The sequence below is a fragment of the Podarcis muralis genome, chromosome 6 (genome assembly GCF_964188315.1).
Source record: "Podarcis muralis chromosome 6, rPodMur119.hap1.1, whole genome shotgun sequence".
Classification (NCBI taxonomy): domain Eukaryota; kingdom Metazoa; phylum Chordata; class Lepidosauria; order Squamata; family Lacertidae; genus Podarcis; species Podarcis muralis.
This window is the reverse complement of record NC_135660.1, coordinates 64,756,453-64,773,305: the sequence shown is the minus strand read 5'-3', so window position 1 is coordinate 64,773,305 and position 16,853 is coordinate 64,756,453. Positions and strand designations below refer to the sequence as shown.

The following is a 16,853-nucleotide window of genomic DNA, read 5'->3' as shown; positions in this document are numbered from 1 at the left end:
CCTGCTTCTGTTGCTGAGTCACTATTCCATCCCCTAACCTGCGAGTGAATGAGTGGAAGCTCGCTATGCCATTTTTGAATTCCTTTTGTGCACCTGTACCTGCTTCTGGCACTCTCTTGGCAGAGTATTTTTCCCTTCCTCAAGCCCAGTTTTATTCCCAGACGTACCTTAACACAATAGGCTGCATTATGGATGCAGACGAGCTGCTTTCCATGCTGCCTTCTCATTCACCCACCCCCACACTCACATCTGAGAAAAGGAAACAGAAATCTTGCAGCAACTATGTGTTCTGGGGAAAGCCATGTGAGAAGTTAAATGGGAAAGTCTTGAAGCTCAGTGGTGAGTCATAAGCTTTTCACTCAGAAGGTCCCAGCCTCAGTCCTTCAGTCTAAATGTTCACAACTTTTCAGACTGGGACACCTGCCTAAGTTTTGAGAAGTTGTTTTCAGTTGAAGTATTGAAATAGTCAGTGCTGGGCTAGTACCCCCGAGGAAAGAGGCAAGAAGAATTGAAATGGAGGGGAGTGAAGGATTGAAAAATTACATTGTCAATTACAACAAACAAAGAAAGTAGGTACACCAAAGGATAGTTCTAGTGCTTTGTTTTATTCATTACCTATAGCGCCTAGGACTTGCTGATCGCATGGTCGGCGGTTCAAATCTCCACGGCGGGGTGCGCTCCCATCGTTCGGTCCCAGCGCCTGCCAACCTAGCAGTTCGAAAGCACCCCCGGGTGCAAGTAGATAAATAGGGACCGCTTACCAGCGGGAAGGTAAACGGCGTTTCCGTGTGCTGCGCTGGCTCGCCAGATGCAGCTTTGTCACGCTGGCCACGTGACCCGGAAGTGTCTCCGGACAGCGCTGGCTCCCGGCCTTTAGAGTGAGATGAGCGCTCAACCCTAGAGTCTGTCAAGACTGGCCCGTACGGGAAGGGGTATCTTTACCTTTTTATAGTTTACAAATATATTCTAAACATAGCATTGACTGCAATTGAGAAGCATTATTTTTCTGGAAGAGCTGCATGAGAATGAGTGGCACTACAGCATAGTAAATAGTAAACCAATTGTGCACTGAGAACCGACTGTGGAACTGCAGTGTTGTAATTTAAAATCCAAAGGTACAGAAAGCTGCTGTGAATCAAAAAAGGAACACTAGGTCCAGCGTCATACGATTTATGCAGCCAGCTTTTGTCTCTGCAGGAAAACAATGGTGTTGTGGATATTTCTCAGACATGCAAGGTGGAAAATGTGTGTGTCTCGTTTTCTAGTTTGTTTGTAGAAAAGCTGCCCTGTCATCGAGACTACCAGCAATGTGCAGTTCCAGAAAAACAGGATATCATGAAGGTAGAGTTGCTTTTTTAAAACAACAACAACAGGCATTTCAAAGGACTCCTTTTTCTTTTCATGAAGCAATAACAACAGCACCATCAGCTCTGCTAAGGCATTTGGGCTCTAGAAGCTGATGTTTCCATCGGTGCTGAGGGCTACAGTATGAACTCTGGGTTTGGAAGCCATGTTCTCCTACGGAGACCAGACTTTATACATTTTCTCGTGATTAAATTATGTTATCCATTTTACCAAGGCAGCAGTGCCATCATGACCTTTGAAATCTATCAGTAGCAAACACAAGGGCAGTTAAAGCCATTGAATAGCCATGTCAATAGAGGCATTAATCACAGATAAAGCTGATTCATAGATCTGAACCTTAAATATTTTGTATTTAATTTTATACTAATAGATGAATTGATTATGAGATCAAGATGGTGATCTGGAATGGGAGGAAAGCAAGTATTTATATGCATTTATTTATTTATTTATTTATTTATTTATATTCTTTCTAACAAAGAAACTGAAGGACATAGCCTTTCCAAGAACTGATGAATTGAAGAAGGAGTTGTTAAAGAAATATAATGCAGAATATCGGGAATATATGCAAGACAAGGTAAATTCCACCAGAACATTTATATTGTATGTGTTTTTAATTATATGTGTACCCCATCATCAATATTCTGTATAACAAAGCTGGCAAATATATAAACCTTTAGTAAGGAACCCTTTCTGTGAATGACATAATTTATTTAGCTTTTAAACATTTTGTGGTAGTGGTGGTGAGTAACACTGTTACTATTGATGATAATAATAGGTACCCCTGCCCGTACGGGCCAGTCTTGACAGACTCTAGGGTTGTGCGCCCATCTCACTCTATAGGCCGGGGGCCAGCGCTGTCCGCAGACACTTCCGGGTCACGTGGCCAGCGTGACATCGCTGCTCTGGCGAGCCAGAGCCACACACGGAAACGCCGTTTACCTTCCCGCTAGTAAGCGGTCCCTATTTATCTACTTGCACCCGGGGGTGCTTTCGAACTGCTAGGTTGGCAGGCGCTGGGACCGAGCAACGGGAGCGCACCCCGCCGCGGGGATTCGAACCGCCGACCTTTCGATCAGCAAGTCCTAGGTGCTGAGGCTTTAACCCACAGCGCCACCCGCGTCCCATGATAATAATAATAATGTTAAAAATGAACAAAAAGTGAAACTGAACACTAACATATCAGCTATCTATTTAGAAACCAAAGTCCTTTGTTACCTCTTGATCCATGGAAATGTTCCACTGGATTGATGCAAACCCTTCCTCCATCCCCTGGCAACACAGACACACACAAATAGGCAGCCATGCCCAAACAACATGGGTGCCAAGAACTGTACTGCCCAAAAGCAATGCAGCCATATTCTGCACTGCACTGTTCCTTGCCAAAAAGTTTGGCCAAGAATCATAGCCAGCAATAAACATGTGTCAGTTCCTTGACATTATTCACTTCCTATGCTTGTGCTCACAGAGGAAAGGATCCTTTCCGAAGCCCAAAATATGCATGATGGTAGCAGACCTACTAAATGAAAAGTTCTCATTTTCACTTGCAAAACGAGTGTGGGTGGTGCAACTGAAAGGGTCAGAGAGCTATGCAGCCAGGAGCAGGGTATTGGACAGTTTACCCAGAAGTCTGTTTCTTAAGGTCCAGTACCAGAAGTAAGCCCTGCAGGGGGAAAGCTACAGGCTGAAGGTTTGTTCAGCATTCTCCCCAACCCCATACACTCCTCGCTTTTAAATAGTACAGTGGTACCTCGGGTTAAGTACTTAATTCGTTCCGGAGGTCCATTCTTAACCTGAAACTGTTCCTAACTGAAAGCATCACTTTAGCTAATGGGGCCTCCTGCTGCCGTTGCGCCGCCAGAGCACAGTTTCTGTTCTCATCCTGAAGCAAAGTTCTTAACCCAAGGTACTATTTCCGGGTTTGCGGAGTCTGTAACCTGAAGCGTATGTAACCCAAGGTACCACTGTACTCCACTTTATATGTGAATGGGATAAGTATTTAAACAATTGGATCTGCCACGTCTAATGTGGTCTGAACCACTGTGGGCTGTACATTGGATTTTTTCATGTAATATATTTTTCAGGGCAAATGCAAAGCTGAATTACTCAAGAAGCTAGAGCAACAGAAACTGATAGAAGCAGAGAAGAAGCGGATTGCACAGATTCGTCAACAGCAGCTGGAAACAGAACAGTTTCAATTCTTTGAAGATCAACTGAAGAAGCAAGAAAGAGCCCGTGATGAGAAAACTAAGGATAATTCAATTACATCTGAGCAGACTGATGGGAGCACGTTATCGTCGTGCACTGCAACACATCTGAATAATTCTATCCCCACAACAATTGCAAACAAGAGCGATGGACAGTCTCCTCCTATAAGTCGGGCCTTAAAGCCAGCTGCTACTCTAAGTGCTGTTCAGAGTAAGAGAGCAATTTTGTTGTTGTTGTCTTCTTCCCATGTTATTGCACTGTTAGACTCTATAGCCAACTGTGTAGCTAAAGTTCGCAACAGGTGGCATCCAATATAAATCGGAATACAGTGGTACCTCGGGTTAAGTACTTAATTTGTTCTGGAGGTCCGTTCTTAACCTGAAGCACCACTTTAGCTAATGGGGTCTCCTGCTGCCGCCACGCCGCCGGAGCACGAATTCTGTTCTCATCCTGAAGCAAAGTTCTTAACCCGAGGTACTATTTCTGGGTTAGCGGAGTCTATAACCTGAAGCGTCTGTAACCTGAAATGTATGTAACCCAAGGTACCACTGTACATGAAAAATTTCACCTAAAAATCTACACAATGCCAATGATTAAAATCCCAAACCGTTGAAATGTTACAGCATAGAGCATGTTCTGAAACTTTGATACACACATAGGTATCTTTTATCTGGTTAGAAATGTGTTTCCACGTTCTGGATGGAGAGCTCTGTAAAGGTTGCCCAGTTACTTGTTCAGACCTCCATTTGAATTGAGTGGTTTTTCCCTAAAAAGGAAAAGCCATAAATAAATAATTGGCAGTTCAACCTAACGAAGGTATCCAAGACAATACCTCACTTATGATATGGAAGTCAAGGTGCGCATTATGTTGTGTGTTTGTGGCTGACTTCTAGTATACGCTATTCGTTGGTTTGCTGAAGGGAAATATTTGGGTTCCATTCACGTAGTTTGCATTCTTCCATGCCCCTAGTTTACCTTCATAAAGCTGTTTCTCTGTATTCCTCATCACTCCTTCCCCTTTGACTTTAGCTTTTTAAGTCACTCGAACCTCTTAGAATCATAGAATCATAGAGTTGGAAGAGACCACAAGGGCCATCGAGTCCAACCCCCTGCCAAGCAGGAAACACCATCAGAGCACTCCTGACATATGGTTGTCAAGCCTCTGCTTAAAGACCTCCAAAGAAGGAGACTCCACCACACTCCTTGGCAGCAAATTCCACTGTCAAACAGCTCTTACTGTCAGGAAGTTCTTCCTAATGTTTAGGTGGAATCTTCTTTCTTGTAGTTTGGATCCATTGCTCCGTGTCCGCTTCTCTGGAGCAGCAGAAAACAACCTTTCTCCCTCCTCTATATGACATCCTTTTATATATAAATCTTTGATACCCTGATTCTGGAACTATGCTTCCAAAGTTCAATAAATTCTGTTTAATAAATGCTCATTCACCCTGGAATGTTGCCGAACGGCCCAAGGTCAGCTAATGACCTTCATGGTTGAGCAGGGATCCCAAACCAGCTTTTCCACTACATCACACTGGCACTCAAATCCTAAAATGCACATACCAAATAAGTGAGACTGCAGCAACTCTAGTAGCTACCCAACCAATATAGCTTGTGATATTTTATAAAAATTTCAGCCTCTGTTTGTTGCACAAGCTATTTGCCATAAGTAGAGGGCAACTGAAACAGGCGCAGAAGAAAATCACTGCTAGGAGTGGGACAGTCACTTGCTATGTCTTTATATCTACCTGAATTCTGACTGTAGCTAGGTAGTGTATAAATTTCCAAAATAAATGAATAAATGCAAAATAAATTATTAAAAAAATTAGCCTCCCAATCTGTACATGTACTCAAGTCAGTCAAGCACTTTTTAAATTGTATTTTATAAGAGCATTTTATTGTAGACTTCTGCATAAATGTAAAAAGGTAAAGGTAAAGGATCCCTGGGCAGTTAAGTTCAGTCAAAGATGACTATGGGGTTGCGGCACTCAGCTCGCTTTCAGGCCGAGGGAGCTGGTGTTTGTCCATAGACAGCTTTCCGGGTCATGTGGCCAGCATGACTAAACTACTTCTGGTGCAACGGGACACCGTGACAGAAACTGCTAGGTTGGCAGGAGCTGGGACCGAGCAATGGGAGCTCACCCCATCGTGGGGATTCGAACCGCCAACCTTCCGATCAGCAAGCCCAAGAGGCTCAGTGGTTTACACCACTGTGCCACCCGCATCCCTTACCTTACCTTTAAAGGTAAAGGTACCCCTGCCCGTACGGGCCAGTCTTGACAGACTCTAGGGTTGTGCGCCCATCTCACTCAAGAGGCCGGGGGTCAGCGCTGTCCGGAGACACTTCCGGGTCACGTGGCCAGCATGACATCGCTGCTCTGGCGAGCCAGAGCCGCACACGGAAACACCGTTTACCTTCCCGCTAGTAAGCGCTCCCTATTTATCTACTTGCACCTGGGAGTGCTTTCGAACTGCTAGGTTGGCAGGCGCTGGGACCGAACAACGGGAGCGCACCCCGCCGCGGGGATTCGAACCGCCGACCTTTCGATCGGCAAGCCCTAGGCGCTGAGGCTTTTACCCACAGCGCCACCCGCGTCTCTTTACCTTACCTTTACCTCTGCATAAATGACACTCTTACTCTGTCTCTCTTTTTAGACAATGTGGCTGAAGGGCTGCGAAGTGTGGTTCTGCCCAAGGATCTTTGCCACAAATTTCTGCTGCTAGCAGAGGCAAATACAGTAAGAGGAATAGAGACATGTGGAATTCTCTGTGGAAAACTGGTACAGTTGAACCTTCACATTTGTATGGGGAAGGCACTTTTGATAGTACTGTATTTTCCTGTAATGAACTGATATCAGAGCAAAAGCAGATGTGGAGTGTAAGTGTGCTACATAATTGACTTTACTTCTCAGAAATTCTTACTGAACTGTGGTCTGCTGTTTGCCTTTTGGGGGAGGAGCAGAAATCATTGATCTTAGGCAATGGGAAGCATGTAATGCTATTAAATCATTCTGCTGTGAAGTTAGACTCCACTAAAGGATTTTTTAAAATGGTTTTCATGAAACACAAATGATAATTTGTTGCAGGAAAACCAATATTAAATATAGTGGGAGCTAATGCTGTGGCATATCAGATTCTGAATATCAGATTTTGTGTGTATGTATGAGTGGAGAGAAATTATAGCAAATATCGCTTAGCTATTATTGCTTGGATTTTGCTTCCTAGGTAAATAATGCACACTGTTGCCTAATGTTCACTTTACACCAATAGTTAACTGCGAAATGGTATCTGAAACATGGCTGATATATAAAGTACTCAACCTGGCACACGGGAAAACATACACAGATATTAAAATAATATATATTCTGGCTAATAAGAAGATTAAAAAAATACACTGCATTGTGAAACCCAACCCTATCTATGTTTACTGAGAAGTAAATTCCATTCGCAAGTGAGTGTGAATAAGATTACATACTAAGAAAAGGTAGCATTTCCTGCCGTATCTTTACATAAGCGTGGCGCACACTGGCTGTAGCTCAGTGGTAAACCATGGGCTTTTAATGCAGAAGGTTCCATGTTCAGTACCAGGCATTTGCAGGTAAGGGTTGAGGAAAAGTGCTCCAAAGTCTGTATCCTTGGAGTCACTTCCAGTCATAGCTGTCAACTTTTCCCTTTTCTTGCGAGGAATCCTATTTGGAATAAGGGAATTTCCCTTTTAAAAAGGGAAACGTTGACAGCTATGCTTCCAGTCAGTGTAGAAAATACCAAGCTAGATGGACTAAAGCTTTGCCTCAGTTAATATGGCAACTTTCAATCTTCCCTTTAAATGTTTGTCCACGTATATAATATTTTAATATCAATGTTGACCTCTGCTTTGTCTGTTACTGTGATGAATCACTTGGTGTAAATCAGCACAGCGACTATGATAAGAGTACTAAAAACTGATTCAGTTGGTAATGGTGATGGTTCTGGGGGTCGACGTTCGGTGCTTGTCCCCAAAGCTATTTTGCCACACTTTTATTTTACAGACCCATAACGAATTCACTATTACTCATGTGATAGTGCCAAAACAGTCTGCGGGGCCAGATTATTGTGACATGGAGAATGTGGAAGAGCTGTTCAGTGTTCAAGACCAACACGATCTCCTCACTCTGGGCTGGATCCATGTACGTATATACATAAATATGCTGTGGATCTCAGTGAAGAAATAGGCAGAAGACATTCCTTACAGAAACAATATTTTTGGTAAACTATTCTAAGGGTGTGCAATGGGGGGGGGGGGATTGGTTTTGGTTTTTAAGCCAACGTCCTTTTTGCTTTATCTTCATTTTAGTTGCATTGGTTTATTTCCATTTTACTTTGGTTTGATTTTTCCATGGATTTCAGTGGAGACCCATCTCGTCTGCTACTGCCTGTAACATGGCACATGCACTGACATTTGTTTTTCACATTCGTTATTGTTATATGCTTGTCTTAATGGAAAGTGAAAGGTAGTGCATTCAGTTTGTTTTCAAAATGAAAGCACTATCCCTAGACTATTCCTCCTTAACCTTCCTGCTACCCACATGTACCAAGTGTTCTGCAGCCCCTTAGGGCACTGCAAATCTTTCAACAAGTACAGGTCTGTCTACTTTTGTTGACTAGATCTTCAGATTTGTTATGCCTACACAGAAGTACTTATGATAGCAGGGCATATTGTCATCCCATTTTTTAAACAAAAAATTTATCGTGTGACAGAAAGAGGCAGATGCATCCTTTAGGAGACATTATAAGTACTACTACTGTCCTTTAGGAGACATTATAAGTACTACTACTACTGCTACTAATAATAATGATAATGATGCATTAAAAATATATATTTTACCATTTTAATTAGGACACCGTAAACCAGGACACATTTTGAGCTTTAATTCATTTAATGAAAACATTTGCTTAAAATATTTTTGCTTAGGCAACTCTATCCAGACACGGAGATGGTTATGTGTTTTAATCTTTCTTACTGTTAATTGTCATTATTTTAAACTGTTTTACTGATGTACCTTGAAACCATTTAGATGTTTTATTATAAATAAGTGGTATGCAACTGTTGTTAAATAGGCAAATTAACAAATAAGTCATTAAATGCTGCAGCCATACAAAAAAAAAAAAAAAGGCATTGCAAGAATATATATAGTAACTCTAGGTAGGTATAGACACTGATCTTTTCAAAATTTAAATAGCAGTCACAGGGGAACAGTGACCAGGACTGTAGGGAGAGAAGACGTTAACTTTTTCCCCAACACAGCATTCCTGATTAAAATGCTGGTGTTATTTTACAAATGTACCCCCTCCCCAAATTGGCCCTGGTAAATACGACTAACTGGCATATACTTCCAATGAGCATTCCATATGTCTCACTTTCCTATGAGTAGAGGTGGGCACACATGCTCCCAGACCTGTTGCTCAGCATTTGGGGGTGGGGGTGGGGAGTTATCATGCTATCAGTGACCACTGAAGTATGTTCAGCTCATGCCACGTTCAACCTCAAAGCCAAAGAAATGTCCTGAACAGTGGCTCAGGTGAGCTTGCCAGTTGGACATGTGCCAAAGCAATTAAATAATCACTTCAGTGCGTGCCAGGCATTGCCTCCCACATCCCCCAAGTGCCTTGAAAAGTTTTGCAAGAAAACATTTGCTTGGGGACTTCCCATCCCATTTTGGGGGTGAAGTTTAAACTTCAGTCAGTCAAGGGGGAAATTCCTCTGGGGAGGCTGTTTTGTGATTGTCACAGGAGTCAGGCAATTAGCACTGTGCACTGTTTTTTCAGCTACAAACAAGAAAGACAGATTACATCCCCGCCTCCTGTACATCAATCGTTTGTATGTCTGACCAAAACGATGCAAATTATATATCTATACCTGCCAATTTAATTAAATTTTCCATGTAGTAGTTTGTCATTTTCTGCCCCTATTTCTTTGATATAGTTTCATGGTCAAAGGCTTTAGTTTTCTGTTCCTTTTAGTAATTTCCCTTTCCTTACCAGCCCACCTATGGTGCAGTGAGTAACTTACAACAGGTACCTTTGCTATGACTTTGAAGACCCTCTTTGCTGATGAGAATTGTCAAGCTGCCTGTTTGGGTGAAGGAAATAACATAAACAGTTGCTAGAAAATCATACAACAAGCCTTCAGACTAACTATGATTTCTCCTTGATTGTATTTGACCTTGATCTGTTAAAAAAAAAATAATCCATCCACTAAGTAGACATTTTCCTTTCTTTCTTTGTAGACACATCCAACACAGACGGCATTCTTATCCAGTGTTGATCTTCATACACATTGTTCTTATCAGCTAATGCTACCGGAGGCTATTGCAATTGTTTGTTCACCAAAACATAATGAGTAAGTTATTTCTCTCTCTCTCTCTCTCTCTCTCTCTCTCTCTCTCTCTCTCTCTGACTCCATCCATCAGCAATGTTCAGAAAGATGTCTCTGTACTCAGCTATAGGCATTTGTTATTTTACTCAGTTTATTTGGTGGGAATGTTAATTTGTAGGCATATTTATTTTGTGGTGCAATTTTGCTTTACTGTCGTGGGGAATGGAAAAAGGGAAATAAGGAGATGAACTTTATTTCAAGTGTTGAGCATAAAACTTGGACATACAAAATACGGCATTGGACCATGTAGCCCAGTGTGATCTCGTGTGATTGGCAGTGGCTTCTCCAGGGATAGGTTCCCAAGCATGCATCTCTCCCCACCTTGCTACTTGATATCCTTCTAGTTGGAGATTAAATCTGAGTCTTTTTTCCATGTAATGTGCAGGAGCAGTCAACCTTGATTGATTAGCTTAAAAATTAAATGCTTAATCAAATGCAATTATTTTTGTCTGGTTTAGGCAAGTTCAGAATTTTCCACAGCAGGATCTACTTTTTGGATATTACTCTGCTCATTATGTCACACTGGCTGCAGTGTGACATCATTTGCATCATGTGTGTCTGATACGTGAGGCAGCAGTTACAGTCCTACATATGTGATGCAAATGTGTAGCATCCTGCTTGTGGTTAACGCTTAGCTGGAATGAAATATTCAACGCAGCAACAGAGAAATTAAAATAATTTATTTGTCAGACAAATAAATGTGAGGCACAGTGGTATATGGTTACCAAGCTCTGGCCTGCTCTCCTGCCATTATGGCCAGCACTTATATTTCCTTAATCCAGCCCCCTATGCTCCTCCTGTGGCTGCATCTGTCCCATCAGCCTGGTTGAAATTCCTATTGGCTGATTGGTATGACCAATCACAAAAATACACTCATTTCCTATTGCCTTTTATGGGAGACAAAGAGCTATATTTCCTTCCATTTATAATTGACAAACAAGTATTAATATATCTTTACATGTGTCTCAACAAGGAATCTTAATTACCAGCTCACCTCCTGCCCTCCTTGCCCTACTGCCTTCTAAAACAAATGGTTAATCTTAAATTTTTATCTTAAACATATGTCAAGGATCTTGAGTTTCACATCAACATTGAAAGATCTACTTCATATGAAGGTTTCTAAACAAATGTCTGACAACCATATATATCAGAACTGCTCGGATGGCGTCTCATTTCTGGCAGGGGGGCTAGGCTCATCTGCCCCCCTGGTCTCCTACAGCAATATGACTCTATGAAATAAGAATTTAACATTTCTTTCTTTCTAGATCCTTTGCATAATTACATTTAAGCCAGCATATTTCATACATTATCATAGATAGCTTTTTAGAAGGATAAACTTCCTAAAAGTAACAAGGAAGGAACAGTTTACAGCCTCAAAGTAAAATAGGAAATAAAAAGCCTCTTCCTCTGTTCATACTCCAGCTAGTTGTTTCGTTTTCCATTAGCTCTTCCTCAAACTCTCTCAGTTTAAGAAAGAAACAGTTTTAAAAGACTTCCCAAAAATGCTTTAAAAACTTCCCAAAAAGCCTCTCTTTCTGCCAGCTGGATGCTTCTCCATTTGGTCTTGGCCTTTTAACCTTAGAAAGAAGATCTGGCTCAAGTTTAAGGCACATGGTTCTATTTTACTGTTTACTAACTCTTAATTATGTTGGGTCCGTAACCTTGCTCTTTAACCTGTAATTCCAGCTTTTATGACTTTGAGAATTGTTTTCTGCTATAAATCAAAGGGGGGCCCCTTGTCTTAGGAGAATGGCCAAGGTTTTCTCTATAAACAGCTGGCCTTCTTGCCTGGCATGAAACATTTGAAAATCTAAGCCCATTTAATTTAGGAACCTGATCAAATATAAGCCAATATATGCCTTGATTAAAAATGCAGTCTATATTCAGATGCCACATTCCCCCCTTTCAAGCTCAAGGACCTTGCTACAAAGCGTCCTTGATAGCTTGATCTTAAAACATGAGATGATACATGGCATCATACATAAAACCATTACCACTACTGTCAAGAAAAACAAGCAAGACAATAGTATCCCTTTGAGTCCTGTGACATTAAGTAACCAATTGGTGAGCCATCCCATATCCCATCCTTCCCATGTTTATACTGGGACATGTGCTATATTCTCCATCTTTGTAGCCAACACACGGATTGCCTCACCATTATCAGAAATGTTAAAGCAACAGGCATTCCCTGTCAAGTTCAAGACTCCACATAGACCTCCCTGCTTGGCAAGTACATAATCCATTCCCATTTTCAGCTGCAAAATAGCGGCTCTACTTTCATCCAGCTGTTATGCAATAAGTCTCAAACTCTGGGCCGTTGCATTGGTTACAAGTTCCACTACTGCTTGTAATTGAATTATTCTGTTTAGATTATAAATAGGATCCCGTGCCCCTTGTATGAGCTCACCAGGATTCCAGGAGGCAGGATCATAATAGGCTATAATGCGCTCTGGTGGCCAATCATTAGTACCGCTCCAACTTTGGGTACTTCCTCCTGCTATACGAGAAATATCAGCATTCCTTCGTGTTCGCTTAGCTGAACTAGTGGGCATATCCACATTGGTGGTAATACCCATCCCAGGAAACAAGTCCCACTCCATTTGGAAGGGAGTTTCTTGTATGCCCATTCTCCACATATCCACCACAACCATCGGGTCTGAGGTTTTTGGTACGTGGAGTACAGAAGGCGAAATATCAAAAGAGGCAGAGAGTTCACAGTGCAGTATGTTAGATTGCCTTTCTCTGTCACAGTTATGTTCCATACCACTTTCCATGCATGAATAAAAGGAGGTGCACAGGGCAAGGCATTCCGAGTTCGATAGGTAGTACCGTGTGCCCAGGTATGACTATTCTTAATATAATCCCAAGTATAGTGACAATGAGAAGAGCCTATCATGGTAGAATCAGCTGCATCTGATGATTTATGTACACAGAATTCCCCTTGTACAGGTGTAACTGTAATGGTTTAGTTGAGTTCCATCCGGGGAAATTCTGTATTTCTGTTTGGTGTGGCATTTCGCTTACCATACCAATGGCATCTAATGGTATCGGTAATAAGGGCATACCTCCCTCTGAATCATCTGGCCCAAGAGAGCAAACAAGGCAATTGGTCCTATTTGCAACATTGGCTACCATTTCAGCTAAACCTACCCACATATTGTGGTCATAGCTGAATCCATATTTAGCAAATCTGGTCAGATTCAAGGACCCTTCCCCTTACCAAGGGATCAGGATTAATAATAAAATCATGTTGATGTCTAGCATATGCATTCCTTCCACAAAAGATTACCTTATTGTGATAGCATAAAACTATTAGTCCCAATATAATTCCCCCAGTGACAGAAATGGGGAACCACCAAGACCAAAACATATATCCCAAGGATCCCCAATGTGTAATATCTCTGATAATTGTTCCACAAGGGGGCAGTCAATCAATTGTATAAGAGAATCTTCCCTTTCACAATCGCTGGTTCAGATGCTCCTCAAGCTTCAGGCGTGCGCAGGTCAGCCAGCTTCCAGATTGTGGCTGCAGCAGGCCGGTCGTCTAATGTTGCCCGTGACCTAACCCGTTCCCCGTAGGGCTAGATACAGGGGTTTTTGGAGAGAGTCAGTTTTAAAGGATTAGAGGGGTCACCTTTGCACGTCCAACTGCCTTCGGACTTCTTCAAACGGGAGTGATGAATCCAGGGGGTCACCTCAGCTACCTTCACCGCTGTTGGAGTAGAGAGCAAGACGGTGTAAGGTCCACGCCACTTAGGTGCAAGTGGATCACGTTTTCCACTCTTTCACCCATATGCTATGCCAGCCTGGAGCTGATGAATCGGCTTGGCAATGCTGCACGGCGTGTGCTTGAGGGCCCACCTGTTAAGATAAAAAAAAACAAACAAACACGGGAGAGAGACAAAAACACGGGAGAGAGATTGCACTTGTCCCTGTGTCACATGGTCTCCTATTTGTTTGAGGTCAGTTGGAATATCCTGAACAAAGGAGGGCGGCCTCCCATACAGGAGCTCAAAAGGTGACAACTTAAGTCTTTTTGTGGGTAACACCGAACACGAAACAGTGTTATGGGTAACACGTCTACCCTCCTGAGACTTTAGACATATTAGTGGGCTTCTGGCATGCCCTGCGGATACCTTGCACAAGCGTCTGGCGGTAGGTGGTAAGCCTGGCCAGGTGAATTGCATTGTTTGGATCCCAATTAGGATCTTCCAAGGGAAAGTTGTCTTGGAGATGACGGTCAATATTATAAATATTTCCCACTCTGGCCTGCTCACGCAAATATATCTGTACCTTTTTAATTACGTCTCTCCTTTCCTCAGTGGTGAAGAGAGTATTCAGGAGCTGGCGACAATCTGTCCAAGTAGGACTATGAGTATTTTACTATTGAAGTCACCAAGTCCATCATAGCCTGAGGTTTTTCTGCGAAAGATGGGGCGTTTTCCAATTCATCAGACTGTAGTTGTGAATGGAATACATTGCAGGGTCGAAGTTCGAGGTGGCCGTGGTCCAGGTTGCCCATTAACCAGCACAGGCTCCTCAAGTGCATCAAATACTCTTCTAAGAGGGGCTACTACGTGACCTTTTTCTTCACTTTGCTCTAGGGGCCTCAAATCATAGGGGATGGTATTTGTCCCAAGGCGTTCTTTTAGCAGCTTAATACGCCTGGCTGTATTGCTTGCTGACCGATTAAGGTCTCCCTGTAACTTCTGTAATAATTCTCTAGGACTTGGATGTACAGGGGTTTGGGGTAGGCAATCAGTTGTTCCACTAAAAGAGACTGTAGATGGAGTTCTACTGGGACTCACAGGTGGAATAACCACTTCTGCTTGGGCTTCATTATAGGACTCCAATGCCTCCTGAAGATATTTATCATAATCTATCAAGGAATCAAGTTCTATGACTCCACCCCCATTATTCATTCCACTTTCTTGCCTTGGGGTTACAACTGGTGGAGGGTTTGAATTTATTTGGCAAGATTCCTTTCCTAGCTTTGGCTTTTACAGCCAATAATTTACATCGTTGGACTTTGCATTCCCTTATCCATGGAGGATTTTTATTTAATGTGCTCAGCCAAGAATCTATATATGAAAATTGTTCTGGGCACCCTCCAGTTTCTTTGGTGATGTTAGACCAAAGTTAGCTTACTAAATTTATATCAAAGGTTCCTTGAGATGGCCATTCAGTATTTTGTTTTGGCCATTCTAGTTCACATAACGTTCTCAAGCGCTCTGGCGTCCTTTTGACTCCATATGCCCCTGAGAAGGCTTTCTTTCTAGTTCACATAACGTTCTCAAGCGCTCTGGCGTCCTTTTGACTCCATATGCCCCTGAGAAGGCTTTCTTAAAATTATTTCACATACATTCAAGAGGTGTATTTCCCCCTTTGAACCCCCAACTCCCATTGTATGGCCCTGTGAAGTATCCACTCAGTCACTCACACACACACCTTACTGGGAAACGAAGTAGTACTCACTCCACACTTAGGTCAGTTACACATTGTACTTTCTCACACATGCAATGCGCTAGATACTTCAACCACACTCTACCTCCCAATCTTCCCTTTTGCCCTACACCAGATCACCATCTGATGTACCCAGCCACCTAGCGTACTCAGTTCCCCTTTACTGAGACGCAGAAGTTTGATCAGGACTTCTCTTCCTCCCAATTAATTGGAGGGCCAAAACCCTTTAGTGCACTTACCCTTAGCTGGTTCCGTTTCCCCCCGGTCCGTCGCCGCCAGTGAGCAGGGTATCAGACAGACGAGACTTCTGCGTTCCCCTGGAAAAATTTATCCAGTGCGCGCTGGAAAAGCAGTTTAGAGATCCTCTCTCTTGTACCCTGCTCAATAGGGCGAAGGGGCTGCGTTCCAGCAGACCACTTATCCGAGTCACAGGGCACCATAAAATGTAGCATCCTGCTTGTGGTTAACGCTTAGCTGGAATGAAATATTCAACGCAGCAACAGAGAAATTAAAATAATTTATTTGTCAGACAAATAAATGTGAGGCACAGTGGTATATGGTTACCAAGCTCTGGCCTGCTCTCCTGCCATTATGGCCAGCACTTATATTTCCTTAATCCAGCCCCCTATGCTCCTCCTGTGGCTGCATCTGTCCCATCAGCCTGGTTGAAATTCCTATTGGCTGATTGGTATGACCAATCACAAAAATACACTCATTTCCTATTGCCTTTTATGGGAGACAAAGAGCTATATTTCCTTCCATTTATAATTGACAAACAAGTATTAATATATCTTTACATGTGTCTCAACAAGGAATCTTAATTACCAGCTCACCTCCTGCCCTCCTTGCCCTACTGCCTTCTAAAACAAATGGTTAATCTTAAATTTTTATCTTAAACATATGTCAAGGATCTTGAGTTTCACATCAACATTGAAAGATCTACTTCATATGAAGGTTTCTAAACAAATGTCTGACAACCATATATATCAGAACTGCTCGGATGGCGTCTCATTTCTGGCAGGGGGGCTAGGCTCATCTGCCCCCCTGGTCTCCTACAGCAATATGACTCTATGAAATAAGAATTTAACATTTCTTTCTTTCTAGATCCTTTGCATAATTACATTTAAGCCAGCATATTTCATACATTATCATAGATAGCTTTTTAGAAGGATAAACTTCCTAAAAGTAACAAGGAAGGAACAGTTTACAGCCTCAAAGTAAAATAGGAAATAAAAAGCCTCTTCCTCTGTTCATACTCCAGCTAGTTGTTTCGTTTTCCATTAGCTCTTCCTCAAACTCTCTCAGTTTAAGAAAGAAACAGTTTTAAAAGACTTCCCAAAAATGCTTTAAAAACTTCCCAAAAAGCCTCTCTTTCTGCCAGCTGGATGCTTCTCCATTTGGTCTTGGC

The 16,853-nt window shown here is 42.3% G+C and overlaps 1 protein-coding gene and 1 long non-coding RNA gene across 4 annotated transcripts in view; one reads left to right on the top strand and one right to left on the bottom strand.

Moving 5' to 3' along the window:
* Window positions 1-16,853, top strand: part of STAMBPL1 (STAM binding protein like 1) — a 34,344-nt gene that overhangs the window by 15,280 nt on the left and 2,211 nt on the right. For 2 of the 3 annotated variants that reach the window (XM_028729703.2, XM_028729702.2), the window contains exons 4-9: window positions 1,266-1,341; window positions 1,844-1,939; window positions 3,447-3,780; window positions 6,223-6,347; window positions 7,596-7,733; window positions 9,834-9,946. In XM_028729703.2, the coding sequence (XP_028585536.2) occupies window positions 1,266-1,341; window positions 1,844-1,939; window positions 3,447-3,780; window positions 6,223-6,347; window positions 7,596-7,733; window positions 9,834-9,946 (882 nt within the window). Of the gene's footprint in view, window positions 1-1,265; window positions 1,342-1,843; window positions 1,940-3,446; window positions 3,781-6,222; window positions 6,348-7,595; window positions 7,813-9,833; window positions 9,947-16,853 lie in introns of those variants that run through there. The other variant, XM_028729705.2, reaches the window with a different exon arrangement.
* On the bottom strand, window positions 11,843-16,803 carry LOC144328033 (uncharacterized). The gene is made up of 2 exons (XR_013393248.1): window positions 15,685-16,803; window positions 11,843-13,843 (listed from the first exon to the last, which is right to left on the bottom strand). It is a non-coding gene; the product is annotated as an uncharacterized LOC144328033 (long non-coding RNA).